Raw genomic sequence first — 14,275 nt, forward strand, 5'->3', positions numbered from 1 at the left:
CCCCCTCACTGAGCCTCAGGAACTGACCAGAACCCAAAAATCAGAGAGCCAGGAGCTTGCATCAGCTGCTTTATTTAAGGGCTGTGACCAACAGTTGTCCCTGACCCAGCCGTCCTTCCTCTATAAAAGCAATTAAAAATGAACTGGGTCCACCCTGCCAGGGCCCAGCTGAGGGGCTTGTGGTTTTGAATCCCAGGCCATAGTCCTTAAAAGGCAGAGAGCAGGCAGTTCAGTTCAAATGGGCAAGGTGCTGGGGAGTGGGTGAGGAGGCTGGAGGGTCCTAAGGCTGTCTCTGCAGGGCTTGCCCTCATCCAGGATGCCAGGACACTGGCTCCTAGAAAAGCTAGGGCCCCAGAGCCAGGGGGCTCAGGGGCTGAAAGAGGGAGCAAGTCAAAGGCTTTTGGAGCCAAGGGATGCAGTTCGGGCACGTGGAGACCAGCAACCCCTCAACTCCTTCCACCCCACCCATGAGCACACCCCTGTGGCCACACTTGCAGCCACACATTCACAACCACATCCACTCCACACATACACACAGGGGGCTCTGAGGGCCCTGGACCCACACCCTGGACCTCAGGAATGTCTCTGGATTGGTACCCAGTGGGCAGGTCCATGGCAGCGGGGCTGCCAAGGGGGTGGGTCCTCCGCTTTGCTACTGATTGGCTGCCTCACAGGCATCTATCCAATCGCTATACACATCCACTGGTTCTGACAGATCTGAGCCGCTGAAGTCAAGGGCAACTGAGGGTATTGGACACCTTCCCCTTCCCATACACACTTCGACTGCTCACACTGATGTCAGCCAGACCCCTGCCTTGCACAGTCTCCCCACCTAAGCAAGCAGGTAGCACCCATTCCTCTGGGTGGCCATAGCCCTGCACAGGGTACACAGCAGGGCCAGAGGTACAAGGGCTGCATTCTACTGCCCTGCCTTTGGCCAGGTGCCCTCAAGCAGTCCACCCTGGGCAGGGCAGTCCTGACTACCCACCCCCACCCCCTGGAAAAAGCCTAGTTTCTCAAGGATACACGTGATGGGTGTCTGGAATTCCTCTAGGCACACAGTACAAGAGATGACTCCGGTATTACGGGCACGGTCCCTGGAATGGGAGGAGATGGAGGGACTGGTAAGCAAAGAGGTCTGTATCTAAAGGAGAGCTAATTCCCAACTGAGGGAGGGGGAGGCTCCATGAGGCAGATTTTGTGGCCTCCATCCCCTACTCACATTTTCACGTCACAAGATTTCTCATGGTTGCAGAAGGGGCAGGTAAACTGGGTCTCTAGGGTGCCTGTCATCTTCTTCTTTGGGGGCGGCTTTCGTTTTGATTTTCTGCGTCCCATGTCTGCAGGAGGGTGAACCTGTGGGTGGAAGGGGCCAGAAGTCAGTGACTCATGGGACCCAGGAGGCCCTCCAGATGTTCTGGGAAGCAGGTTGAGAAGACGGTCCAGCTGGCCCATGGTGAAGGGAGGACTTGCACAATGGCACCCTCTGGGGACGGCAGACAATCCCAGTGCACTCAGGGTAGAGTGGGTGAGAGCAGATTCTGGATTCTAACTCTGACACCCCCCCCCACACTTATTACATGATCTCAAGTAGGTTACTTAATCTCTCTATGCCTCAGTTTCCTTATTTATAAAATAGAGATCAGGTTGCTACTTCAGAGGGGCTGCCATGACAAATCGTAAGTGCTTGTATAATGTATGGTCCATCCATCACTGGCACCTACACAGGAAGCCACTGTTCCTGATGAGGATGACAGGCCAGTTGCGCAGAGCTGGGCAGAGCCTAAGTGCTCAGGAGCCTGTGATTTTAGGAGCAGCTGGTCTTCTTGTCAAGGGACATGCAAGGACCACCCAGGAGGAATGACACTCAAGGGATTTGACAGAGCCTCCTTGGGCAGCCTATCCAAAGAAGGGGTTACTGGACAGAGAAGTGTTTCAAGCAGAGAAACGCCACGTACAAGGCTGAGGGGCAGGTATCTGAGTGCTGGGCTAGCGGTTGGGGACCATGCAGTTGGGGGAGGGGGCAGGCTGAAGAGGGAGCAGGCGGGATGGTTTCAAATGTTTAGCTGGATCCTGATGGCCATGGGAGAGAAACAACCTCACTTTGTGTTTTTAAGGGATTGAGTATGGGTCAAAAGTCTGGATGAAGATGCCCGGCAGGAGTGGCTCAGTGGTTGAGGGCACTGACCTAGGATCTGGTAGATCACAGTTCCATTCCTGGTCGGGGCACATGCCCGGGTTGCGGGCTTGATCCCCAGTGAGGTGTGTGCGGGGGGCAGCTGAACAATGACTTTCTCATCATTGATGTTTCTGTCTCTCTTTCTCCCTCTCTCTCTGAAATCAATAAAATATTTTTTGTTTAAAGTCTGGATAAAGATGGAAGTGAGAACTGGGAAAGGGCTGTTTGTGGTGGAGAGACAGCAGCTGGGAAGACAAACCAGTGGAATGAGTGTGGCGAGAGAAGGAAGAGTCCAGAACAACTTCCAAGGTTGTGGTGGGCAAGAGTTGGTGGGTAGGGGAAAAGGTGGCATCACTCTCTGATGTCTAACACAAAAGAAGAACAGAGCGTTGTTAAAAATGATGGAGTCATGTGCCATTGGAACGTATGTCTTGAAGACAGAGACCACTGAGCGCTTCTCTATGCCAGGTGCTGGGCTCAGGGCTCTGCATTCACCATTACTGGACCTTCCAAGGAGCTTCCCCCCGCCACACTCTGTCCCCTCTCTCTCCACTGCTGGTTCTAGCATCATTCTTCCATGATGGGGGAGGTCAGCCGTCTGCCAGAAGAAAGACTCCCAGAGTTTCATTCATATTTACCAATCACTTTCTATATAACATCCTCATTCGTTTTTTTAAAGTTTTAAAAACGTTTTCATTACAGTTTACATTCAATATTATTTTGTATTAGTTTCAGATGTGCACCATAGTGGTTAGACAATCATATACTTTACAAAGTGTTCCCCTGATATTTCCAGTACCCAACTGGCACCATAAATAGTTATTACAACATTATTGACTATATTTCCTAGGCTAGTTATATCTCTATAACTCCTTTGTAACTACCAGTCTATATTTCTCAATCCCTTCACCTTTTTCCACCCAGACCTCCAAAGCCCCTCCCCTCTGGCAACCATCAGTCTGTTCTCTGCATTTATGAGTCTGTTTCTCTGTTGTTTGTTTATATTGTTCTTTATATTCCACATATAAGTGAAGTCATATGGCATTTGTCTTTGTCTGACTTATTTCACTTAGCATATTACCCTCTAGGTTCACCTATGCTGTGGCAACATCCCTATTCTTAACTGAGGGTGCTTCCAAGTCAGAGTAAACAGAAGCAGTTGGCCGAGAACATCCATAAGCCCCCAGGACCACCCATTTGGCCTTCTTGGAAGAATGTCTGTGGTCCCCACAAAAACAATTTGTGCCCTAGATCCCAATGTCACATTTTCTGTCTCTACTAGATCATTAAAAAAAGACATGCACACAAAAACACCTCCTTCTCTGCAGGCTTTTCTAGTACAACTCTGTATTTACCATGTGTGTTCACTCTCATTCTCTCTCCATCACCTGCCCCATGCTGCCCATCCGAAGGGACCATCCCCACTCCTCAGGGCACTAGACATACTGGTTCTCTTCCTGCCCTTGGCATGGGGCTCTCAGAACCCTGCACTCTCACGTCCCTGACTCACTGACAGTTCCTTTTACTCTCTGCTGCTGCTGATCCCCTCCCTCCACACTTCTCTGATATGAGTCCACAAGCTCAATCTTTGGGCCTCTCCCCTATCTGTCTACACTCACCTCCGTGGAGATCTCACCCAGCCTCAGGGCTTCAAATGCCTCCTCTACAACGATGCCACCTACCTCTCTTGCCTTGATGCCTCCTTTGAACCACAGACTCACCTGTCTACCTGTCTTGGTCACATGACTACCTGATGCTAATAAACGTTTCAGTGTAACCTGTCCAAAACCGATCTCCTGACACATCAACCTGCTCTCTGAAGTCTTCCCCATCTCAGCAGATAGCAAATCCATCTTTCCAAAAACCTTGGACTCATCCTGGATTCTTCTCTCTCTCTCACACACAGCTCTTATCTGATCCTGCTGCTCCTCTAAAGCACATTCAGAATCTGACCACTTCTCACCACCTAAAGGGGCAGTGTCTTGGTCTGAGTATGGAGTTCCGGTCATCTCTGGCCTGGATTATCACAACAGCCTCCTCATCGGTATCCCTGCATCTCCAAATGTAAATTCCACGAGGGCAGGGACTTTTGTCTTTTCTTTGTATCCTCAGAGCCAAGAACTGTTCATGGCACAGAGCTGGCACTCAACAAATATTTACTGAGCAAATGAATAAACCAATGCCAGTCCCTACACTAAACCACAGCAATGCTGCAATCAAGGCAGGCAAGGTATCTGCTCTTGTGAAAGTTATTTTGCAGTGGATGAAGAGAGACCCTTAACAAGTTAACTAATATGTGAACTCATTCCAAATACTGTTAAGTCCTATGAGGTTAATACCTGGGCTAGGTGAACACTTCCAGAATGGGGCACTTCAGATAAGGGTAGAGTGGGAAGGGCCCTCTGGGTAAGTCATTTAAGATGAGACCTGAATGACAAGAAGGCACCATGCAAGGTAGTCCAGGCAGAGGGAACAGCAGCAACTGCAAAGGCTTCAAGGCAGAAGCTTTTCTCGAGAAAGAGAAAGAAGACTGGTACAACTGAAGCTCAGTGAACAATGGGGAGATGTGCATGAGATGCGACAGAAGAGGTAAGCAGCAGCCAGGCCCCACAAGACCTTGCAGGCTTTAGGAAGGTGTAGTCAGTTCTGTAGCCCATGCTCTCACCTGCCAGGGCAGTTTTACCCCAAAGCCCAGCCCTGGGTACCATCTGCAACACAATAACCTGGTGACCCTCAAAAAAGGTTGATTTTTGAACCTCACCCCAGATCTAGCCCCACTGGAATATCAGTTCTGGGGGCGTCGGGGAATGATTTGCCCTCTGCTGAAGCCCTAGCACGCGTAGTGCCTGGTATGTATTAAGCGTTCAATAACCATATAGTTGAATGAATAAATGAGTCTCCTGAATCAGAAGCTACAGATGGGTCCCCAAATCTCATTTTACCCGATAACTACAATACCCCACTCCAGAAGGGGGATGGCCTGCAAGCCCCAGGTGTCTCGGCCTGTCCTTCGGTGACGACGACATAAGTCCAAAAGCGCCAAAAGAGGGATAGAAGAGGGATCGGCTCCCGATCCTGCCGTGCGGTCCCCCCAGGCTCACCAAGGCTTCGGCGGCTGTAGAAGCCAGGCCTCCGAGCAGCCGCGCTTAGCCGGCGGGGACCCGGGGGAGTCCAGCTCCCTGACGGGCCACCCTCCAAGCAGGGCACCCTCGGCACCTCCTCCGAGAGCGGCCCTGAGTCGAAGAGCACCCAGCCTCGCCCGGCGCCAACGCCCTCCCGCGCGAACCGTCACCTGCACTAGCTTTCCCTCGTGGAGTCAGCCTTGTTCACCCGGGAGACAGTGACTTCCGGTTCCCAGCGGAAGTGGAACCCCTATCCTCCCCCTCATGTCCCGCCCACCCACTGCCGGGATAGCCTAGAAAGCAGGGCCCGCCTCGCCAACGTCTTTGTGCGCATGCGTACTCTCATTCCGGGGAGTTTCTCAGTGCGCCTGCGCGTGGGCTAGTGCGCGTTTGATTAGCCGCTCCCGAGGATACTACTTCTGGTCAGCTCCTAGGGGTGGCCGTTCCCTCTCTTCGGGGGCCTTGGGCCGAGCCATCCCTGAGCTGCACAGGTATCCTTGTTTTCGGTCGCAGTATCTTCCTGGGGATGTCTCACTTGCCTTTCCCGATTCAAGCCCCAGCCCCTCGCAGCCCACCCAGGCCTCCCCAACGTGGGGCATATTAAAACATCCCGGTGCTAAGGAATTGCAAATACTGGTATTGCTCAGTCACGGTTAGGGGGAAACTTGTAAGACGCTTTTCTCCAACTTTAACAAGAACCTTAGGGTCTTAAAACAATTCAGCGTTTGATCACTGGTGACTTTGATAAGAACTGTGTCATTAGAGGGTTCAGGAAAGTAACTTGTGATGTTTGTTAAGTAGACCTATCTCCAAGGTTTCCACTAGGGGGCAGTGTTGCCCTTGGAAGTGCCTTTCCAAGACCCCCCTTCTCAGTGCTGGTTACAAACCTGGACACACAGCAAGGGATCATACAATGAACGTTGCCTTGCAACTTGATAGTTCCACTTAATGGTCAATACACATACAGATAACTCTTGTTTTTAGTAGCTACACAATTCATAGTGCAACTCTGCCATGGTTTATGGGCAATCTTCTATTTGCTGAAGATTAGTTCTTCCCTCTCTCCTTCCCTTCCTTCACAGCTTTATTGAGATATACTTTATAGACAATAAACCGCATGTATTTAATGTATGAAATTTTATGTCTTGACATGTGCATATATCTGTGAAACTATTGCCACAATCAAGATAGTGAACGTTTCCATCACCCCAAGAAGTTTCCTCCGGTTTCTTTTCAGTCAATTCCTTCGTTGCCCCTACCCCCTGGCACCAACTGATCTGTTTTTAATTCCTATAGCTTTGTATTTTTCAGAAAGTTACATAAACAGAATAATACAATATGTAACCTTTTGAGTTTGGGTTCTTTTATTCAGCTTACTACCTTCTAGTCTATGTTGTATCTATCAGCAGTTTGTTCCTTTCTGTTGTTGAATTGTATCCCATTATGAGGATATACCAGCTTGTTTATCCCTTCAAGTATTGATGGACATTTGGGTTGTTTCCAGTTTGGGGACAATGATGAGTAGAACTACCGTGAACCATCTCATTCAGATCTTTGTGGGGATACTCATTTTCATCTTCTACTTTGTTTTATTTTTACATTGAAATAGGTGATCCCTCTGGAATTTATTCTTGTATATGGTTGGAAGTAGGATTCAGGCTCTATCTTCTGGGCAAATCAACAAGGCAAATTATACCGTTTCTGTAAAGTTGCAATACCACCTTCAACCTACATCACATTCTTGTGTGTTTTGGAGTTTCTTTCTGGATTTCCTCTGGATGTTTTCCTGGAGTCAATGTCGTTCTGTTTTGATGACAGTGCATTTGGCTGTGTGAGAAGGCAGGCCTCTTACCTTTGTGCTCATGATTCTTGGCAGCTGGTGAGGAGGTGGGTATGGCCAGACTCTCACCTGCTTGCTGCTTGAGGGTGCTGGTGCCCGTTCCAGCGGTCGGTGTGAAGAGTGGGTAGTGGGGACATGACAATGTCCTTGATGATGGAATCAGATGTGGTTGCTTGGGAAGAGTGAGAAGACCCTGCGACTGGCCTTAGGGAACTCTCTTATCATATTCCTTGCAATTTAGAAGGCATTTTTCTAACAGTGACTGTGTGCGGGTTGGCGTTGTTCCCTGAGCCCAACAGAAAGTCTCTGAGATCAAATGTCTGCCCTGCCTTATTCTTTTTTTAAAAAAAGTAATTACGTGAATAGCAATTCCATCTTTTTAAAAAATATATGTTTTTATTGATTTCAGAGAGAGGAAGGGAGAGGGACAGAGAGGTAGAAACATCAACAATGAGAGAAAATCATCGATTGCTTCCTGCATGCCCCCTACTGGAAATCGAGCCTGAAATCCAGGCATGTGCCTTGACAGGGAATCAAACCGTGACCTCCAGGTTCATGGGTCGATGCTCAACCACTGAGCCACACTGTCGGGGATACCCTGCCTTATTCTTTTTGGTGCTCCTGTGCCCCCAGCTATCTGACACAGGACTTGATCCTTGGTGCTTGGTAGAAGTACTTGGTCGTTGTGGAGGAGGGGGCCAACCCCATCCCTGCCACACATTCCCTGTGTCAGCTTTGATGTGTCACTTCTCCTTTCCAACCTCTGGGCCCTGTGAACAGGGACATTGGGCTAATTCCACACTTTAGGCCCTTCGAATGGGGATATTGGGCTGATCTCTGACTCAGACCCTTTCCTGCCCAGAGCCTCTGAGTCAGTGGGAAGAGGCAGGGTGGCTGTGAGCTGCCTTGACATCAATTGGAAGGTACTTAGGGCTGGTCTTTGGGTAAGAACTTTACTTAATTTTAGCAGTACACATGTATCTTGTAACAAATTTGATACTATGGACATCTCTAAAGTAGCGAATGAAAGGTGCCCCTTCACCAAGTTCCTTTCTCCAGCAGTAACCTGTTACATTTTGTCCAGGCTCTTTAATTTTGCTCAGCTGGGCTGGCAGTCCCTGCCCTATAGCAGCTGAAGCAGCAGTTGAGGTCAGAATAAGGGAGAGGTTTCTGTGACTCGCCTGGTGCTGGATGACTCAGGCTGTCTATGGGTGGGTGTTACTCAACTCTCCCCAGAGAGGAACTGGGCTTCTCTGCAGCTTTCAGCTCAGGGTGCACCTTCTGCTTTCAGCATTCATCATAAGAAACAGGTCCTGAGCCCTGGTCAAGTAGCTCAATTGGTTAGAGCGTTGTCTCAATATGCCTAGGTTGCAGGTTCGATCTCGGGTCAGGGCACATACAAGAAGCAACCAATGAGTGCATAAATAAGTGGAACAACAAATCAATGTTTCTCTCTCTTCCTCCCTTCTTCTCCCTCTCTAAAATCAATCAACAAATAATTTTTTTAAAAAATATATCTTTATTGATTTCAGAGAGAGGAAAGGAGAGGGAGAGAGAGAGATAGAAACATCAATGATGAGAGAGTCATTGATCGGCTGCTTCCTGCACGCCCGGGCATGTGCCCTGACCGGGAGTCGAACCCTGATTGACTGGATCCTAGGTTGACGCTCAACCGCTGAGCCACTCCCGGCGGGGCAACAAATTAATTTTTTTTTAAAAATCTTCTTAAAAAATAACAGAAAAAAGAAACAGGCCTTGAAATAATTTCACTTCTGGAAGTTTTTCTACATATATACTTGCACAGATGTACAAAAATGTGGGTCCAGGAATGCCTACAGTTATTTAGCTATGTTGGTAAAAGGAAAAGATTGGAGAAGATTTCAACAGGCCCCAGCAAGGAGTTGGTGACATAGATGGAAGCTCCATGGCTAATAAGAACAAAAGAATGGCAGTCCTGCTTTTTGGAATGTGTCTTGTTGATCCTACAAACATATCTGCCCATGCAGGAAACAGGGACAGGGTCATTTATTGCAGCTTTGAGGATAGCAATTGGAAGCAATCCCGGCAACCCTTATGAGATGGTTGGATAGGCAGTGGGTCAGACACACAGTGGGGCCTCTGTAGCCTCAGAAAGAGCCGGAAGCCACTGAGAGCAGATAGGCAGATCTCCAGGTATAACAGGCAGAAACAGGAAAGTGCAGAAAGCACCTTTGGAGGTGTGGGACATGCTTAAACCTGTATCTTAATTGTGTGTGTGTGTCTTTGTCAAAACTTATGGAACTGTACGTTTTAAATGTATCAATTATACCTAAATAAAGTTGGTTTGAAGAAGAAAACACACCAAAAAGCCAGGTGCGGATCAGAGAGGAGAGAAAAAAAATTTACATTTGCTTTTATTTGCATAAAGTCATACTAGAAAAAAACAAAGCATTTATAAAAAGTTCTTTCTTTCTAGGAGAGGGGCAGGGAAAGACAGGGAGGTGGGTGAGATTTCACTTGGCTGTAAACTTTAGATTTTAGAGCCATGTTATCTTATTAGCAATGTCATGTTGAAATGAACAAAATGAGTATTCTGTTATGAACAGTTGAGTTGTGGTTTAGTAGAAAGAAGACTTGTGGTTAACTAGAAAGAACAGGTGCAGAACTGTGTGGATATTGTTTTGTGTAAAGAAGGGATGTTTTTCTGAGGAGGCATCAACTGCAGAAGGAAAGAAAATGATGGTGGTGGCTGTCCCTAGGGAGGTGGGCTGGGAGAGGAAGGCTTGTCTGCTCTACCCCTTTTTCTGTTTGGTCTTTTTTTTTTTTTTTTGCAGCAAAGCAAGCAAGAATTTATTGGCGGAAACAATAAATTCTTTTTGGTGTGTTTTTTTCTTCAAACCAACTTTATTTAGGTATAATTGATACATTTAAAACGTACAGTTCCATAAGTTTTGACACTCAGGACAGTGAAACAAGGAAGGGCTTAGGATAGACGAAGCAACAGGAGAGCTTAGGCACTGCTTTGGCTCACTGGGAAGTCAGAGAAAAGGGGGCTTTGGGGACAGATTCGGGGGTAAGCCTGGGACAACCTGCTGCTGCCCATTGCTCCCCTGGTTGCAAGACTTGTGGGGTCCCTTCGAGTTTAAGAGATGCATGCCTGTGGGAGAAGAGGAGGAAGGGAATAGAGCTCCCTTTTGGTCTTTCCTTAAAATCATATCCATGTATGGGGCTAGCTGGTTACAGATGGGGTTAAGAGATGGAGACGCAGGCCAGCAAGGGGGGAGCCAGGCACTCTAGTACCCAGGTGATGCAATTTGCCAGAGAGGTGAGGAAAGGGACACTTGTGATACACTTGCAGTCTTGCATCTATTTTTTAAAATGTTTTTATTAAAAAAAGGTTTTAATTGATATTTTTAGAGAGAGAGAAACATCAATGTGAGAGAGAAACATGGATCGGCAGCCTCCTGCACAGCTCCCACCAGGGACCCGCAACCAGAGCATGTGTCCTGACCAGGAATCGAATTGGTGACCTTTTGGTGCACAGGACGCCACTCAACCAACTGAGCCACACCAGCCAGGGCACATCTATTCTTTTATTGAATATTTGGCAGTGACAGAAGATGTCAGGTTCAAATGCATGTGTGGCTCTCCTTCCCACTCAACAGGACCACAGGCCCCTGAGAAGTCCTGGCAAGGGGCGGGGATCCCAGTGGGGCCCCCCACCCCACTGGCAGGGAAGGCCCTCGGCCTCAAGCCCCTCACAAACGCTCAGGCCTGGCACGCCTTGGCAGTTTGGTCTTGAAGAGGGATTTGCCCGAGGCCTCGATGTAAGTGATGCTCATCTCTTTGGGACTGATCTCTATGTAGGCGAAGCCACCCAGTGAGTTCTCAACCCCATAGTGGAAGCGCAGGTAGCCGCTGGGAACCTTGCGAAAGTGCCTCTTCGAGGGGTCCATGAAGTTCCCAGCCCCACTCAGTATGTAGCCGATGCCATTCTCATCCTCAAGGTACTGTGGATGGAGGACTCGGGGTCAGTGGAGCCCCCAGCCCCTCAGTGAGGCTGACCACAGGCTTTGTGCCTACCTGTCTTGAGTCCAGGGTCTCGAGTCACTTTGGGAAAGGAACATAAACCCCCCTTGGGCCTCAGTTTCCCCACTTGTAGGAGTCTATTGATCCTACTTCACAAGTCTGCACTGAGTAAGCTATTGCCAACTGGTAGCTATTACAATGGCTTTTAGGGAACTTTGGGTTGTTTTCCTGGTTAAAGAGCATAGTTTCAGGGAGAGTGACATTTGGGAGACCCCCAAACAGCAGGAGGATCCCAATGTGCCATGGGGCACATCAAGTGGGGTAGTGACCCCTTACCTGCCTCCCCACCCCACCCCACCCCACCTACAGGATCCTCACCTGCAGGTTGTGGTCATGGCCACTCAGGTAGGCAGTGACCTTGTATGTGGTCAGTAGTGGCTGCAGTTGACGGACCAGACAGTGGGTGGGCCCATGCTCAGCAATGGACCACACTGGGTAGTGGCCAGCCACCAGCAGGTAGTCCTCTTTGGCCGCTGCCAGCTGTTTCTTGAGCCAGGACAGCTGTGTACGGGCCAAATTTGGGTCACGGGGCCTCTGTGGCTGCTGGCTGAGGAAGTCATCCGAGTTGCCACACAATGTCACTGTATCTAGCATGAAGATGGCCACAGTCACATTGGACCGTGGGATCTTGAAGTGCAGGCGGAAGTAAGGGCTGGGGAAATTCCTGTGGAGGGGACAGAGATGGTGTGCACACACATGTTGGCTGGAGAGGCCCCACGGTCAGCTCAGTCCAATGGGCCCCTCTGTCCATGTGAGGCTTGGGGGATGGGTGGGGAGCAGGCTCACCAGCGCTTGGAGATCTTGGAGTAGGCGATTTGTGCTGAAAGGTTGCCCAGATGGTCATGGTTGCCAGCCAGCACATACCAGGGCACGTTGCGGAGGGAGGGGGCAGAGAACACATCCTCGAAGGTCTCCTGCAGCAGACAGAAAGGGCATCCCCACCCCAGGGTCAAGCAGCCACCCTAATGCTTCCACCACATCAGGAGCTGGGGACAAGAGACACTAAGAGCTCTAGGTCCCCACAGGTGTTGGCTTCCCTCTGCCTTCTTCAGAGTCAAAAGGTTGAGTGGTTTCTCCACATGTCCCCGACCCCCACTCTAGTGGCACACACCTGGAATCTCTTGTCGTTGGCATCCTGCACGCCAGTAAAGTAAAAATTGTCCCCCAGTGACAGGATGAAGTCTGTCCCTAGGATCTTCGCAGTCCTGGCAATCTCCTTGGCATTGGCTGTTTCCCGGGCTGTGTAAAATGGGGCATTGGGGACCCCTCCCCAGTCACCCACAGCCACAAAACGCAGGGTGGGAGCAGTGCCATCAGCCAGGGGGAGCACCAGCAAGGCTTGCAGGACGAGTAGCACTGTCCTTGTGTCCATCTGGGAGGGGAGAGACAAGTGTCTGGGGACCTGGGGCTGAGGCTTGGGCTGTAGGCTCTTGAGATACCCATTTGCCCTGTTCTGGCCCAGCGGGAAACCCCTGGGGGTGCCCTAGTTCCCAGGACTTCAGGGTAAAGGTGGCTGGGAGGGTAAGCGGGTGGGTGGGGTCCAGCCAGGGTCCAGGAAGGGTGGCCATGCAGGCCCATTTTGCCCTCCCTCATCCCAGACCCAGCACTCACCCTGGTGGAGGCACAAGCCAGTCAGCTGGGCGCTCCAAGGGGCAGGTGAGTTACAAGGCCGGGCTGGCAAGGGTCACTGAGCCTTTATTCTCTGGGGCGGAAGTGGATCATTAGTGAGGATGATACAGTTTCTCCAGGGACTGTTCCAGAAGCCCTCCCCTTGGGTCATGTGAGCCTTGGAGTTCCTCAGCTATGAACAGTGGATTGGGGTGGGGGTGTCTGGCACACAAGTGCAGCCCTGCTTACTGTCACAGCCTCCTCCCAAAAGACCTTGTTTGTGTTGTGAGCCACTGGTGCCAGGTGCTGTTATCTGCGTGCTGCGTATGCCCCAGCCAGACATATCTCGTGAGTCCATGTTCTCCGAGGACGTGTTTGCCTGTGTCTGGGTGTGTCTGAGCTGCTTTCTCTGTGCAGCCAAGTGTGCCTGCCTGGGTCACAAGTCTGCTGTGTGCCTGGGAGTCCTATGTCCCTGTAGACGTGTACCCTGAGCCCGCAAGGCCCATGTGTCTGTGATGTGCACCTGAATTCTCAACTGAAACTGTGTGGGATGACTACTTGGGCATCCCTGTTTTGTGCCTGGGTCGAACTGTGTGTCTCTAAAATGAGCTGTGTGTATGGTGTGTGTGTTGTGTTTGACTACATATGAGTATGTGTCCCAGGGTCATACCCCTCCGGCAAAGAGCTGGGTCTCCCTTTTCCAGGAAGTTCTGCCCACACCTTCCTCTCCTCCCCACCCCCATTCCTGCAGGAGGAACCCAGGCGGGAGGCAGCTGATGGCACTGGCATGTGACCACGGACTTTTAACTCTCACACCCTCAACTGCTGGTAGGCTGTCCAAGTGACCCCAGCCTCTGAGGACAGGCGCCTGGGCACTGGGGCCCCTGCACGGTGGCCCGTCTGACCTGCCCCGCACCTCCCTGCCTCCCTCTTCCGGCCTCATCAGTCCCCCGCACACTCACGCTGGTTCCTACCGCCCCTGGCCAGGGCGCAAAGGGGCCCCTCCTTCAACGCCTGGGTCACCCAGCTCGGGCTGGCTGCCCCTCGCCTCGGCCTAGGAGAACAGCAACTGGGTCAAGAGGAGAGGGGGAGACCCCTCCCGCGGGAATCGGCCAGCACGTCTACACCAGCAGGGCCGGTCTCACCTGTGGTTGGCTGGGCCTCGGGGTCAAGGTCGACGCCAGGCGCCGGGGGAGCCGAGCTGCAGGAGAGCGAGGCGCTCGCAGTCCGGGGCGGCCCAGCTCTCAGGCGGCTGAGCCCGGCCACCCTGCCCGCGGGCCGGGGGGCCAGGCCAGGTGACCTCTGGGGCCCGCGCTCCCAACCTGGCCCGGCTGGCCACGCCCCAGAATCCTGCTCCGCCACCCGGCGCAGCCCCGCCTCCCGCAGGCAGCCCCTCCGCGGCGATTGGGGCCCCCGACGGCGGCTTGGGGAGCCCGATTTCCTCCCCTTCCCCGACGC

At 51.1% G+C, this 14,275-nt stretch overlaps 2 protein-coding genes across 5 annotated transcripts; both read right to left on the reverse strand.

The window, feature by feature from the left end:
• Positions 1–40: 40 nt before the first annotated feature.
• On the reverse strand, positions 41–5,539 carry ELOF1 (elongation factor 1). Of its 3 annotated transcripts, none has more exons than XM_081135144.1 (4): positions 5,472–5,539; positions 1,223–1,356; positions 1,027–1,097; positions 41–717 (listed from the first exon to the last, which is right to left on the reverse strand). In XM_081135144.1, exons 2-4 carry the CDS (start codon positions 1,336–1,338, stop codon positions 653–655), a joined length of 252 nt encoding a protein of 83 aa, XP_080991270.1. In that variant the 5' UTR covers positions 1,339–1,356; positions 5,472–5,539; the 3' UTR covers positions 41–652. The 3 variants fall into 3 exon arrangements, with proteins under 3 accessions (XP_080991270.1, XP_080991271.1, XP_080991272.1); XM_081135145.1 differs by having other exon boundaries at positions 5,281–5,498; XM_081135146.1 differs by lacking the exon at positions 5,472–5,539 and adding an exon at positions 2,189–2,257.
• Positions 5,540–10,695: 5,156 nt separating this feature from the next.
• On the reverse strand, positions 10,696–14,275 carry ACP5 (acid phosphatase 5, tartrate resistant). Of its 2 annotated transcripts, XM_081134128.1 has the most exons (7): positions 13,963–14,275; positions 13,780–13,871; positions 12,821–12,911; positions 12,321–12,581; positions 11,996–12,123; positions 11,528–11,873; positions 10,696–11,130 (listed from the first exon to the last, which is right to left on the reverse strand). In XM_081134128.1, exons 4-7 carry the CDS (start codon positions 12,579–12,581, stop codon positions 10,879–10,881), a joined length of 987 nt encoding a protein of 328 aa, XP_080990254.1. In that variant the 5' UTR covers positions 12,821–12,911; positions 13,780–13,871; positions 13,963–14,275; the 3' UTR covers positions 10,696–10,878. The 2 variants fall into 2 exon arrangements, with proteins under 2 accessions (XP_080990254.1, XP_080990253.1); XM_081134127.1 differs by lacking the exon at positions 13,780–13,871 and having other exon boundaries at positions 13,963–14,174.

Source organism: Miniopterus schreibersii (assembly GCF_964146895.1).
Source record: "Miniopterus schreibersii genome assembly, chromosome: 4".
Taxonomy (NCBI): domain Eukaryota; kingdom Metazoa; phylum Chordata; class Mammalia; order Chiroptera; family Miniopteridae; genus Miniopterus; species Miniopterus schreibersii.

What these genes read in the sequence shown, in the direction of transcription:
- ELOF1 (XM_081135144.1), bottom strand. Translation starts at nt 1,338, where the DNA reads ATGGGACGCAGAAAATCAAAACGAAAGCCGCCCCCAAAGAAGAAGATG. An exon ending in AAATCTTGTGACGTGAAAAT is followed by an intron (nt 1,098 to 1,222) that starts GTGAGTAGGGGA and finishes CTCCCATTCCAG; the next exon opens with GGACCGTGCCCGTAATACCG. An exon ending in ATTCCAGACACCCATCACGT is followed by an intron (nt 718 to 1,026) that starts GTATCCTTGAGA and finishes TCAGCGGCTCAG; the next exon opens with ATCTGTCAGAACCAGTGGAT.
- ACP5 (XM_081134128.1), bottom strand. Translation starts at nt 12,581, where the DNA reads ATGGACACAAGGACAGTGCTACTCGTCCTGCAAGCCTTGCTGGTGCTC. An exon ending in TCCAAGATCTCCAAGCGCTG is followed by an intron (nt 11,874 to 11,995) that starts GTGAGCCTGCTC and finishes TCCCCTCCACAG; the next exon opens with GAATTTCCCCAGCCCTTACT. An exon ending in GCCATGACCACAACCTGCAG is followed by an intron (nt 11,131 to 11,527) that starts GTGAGGATCCTG and finishes CTCCATCCACAG; the next exon opens with TACCTTGAGGATGAGAATGG.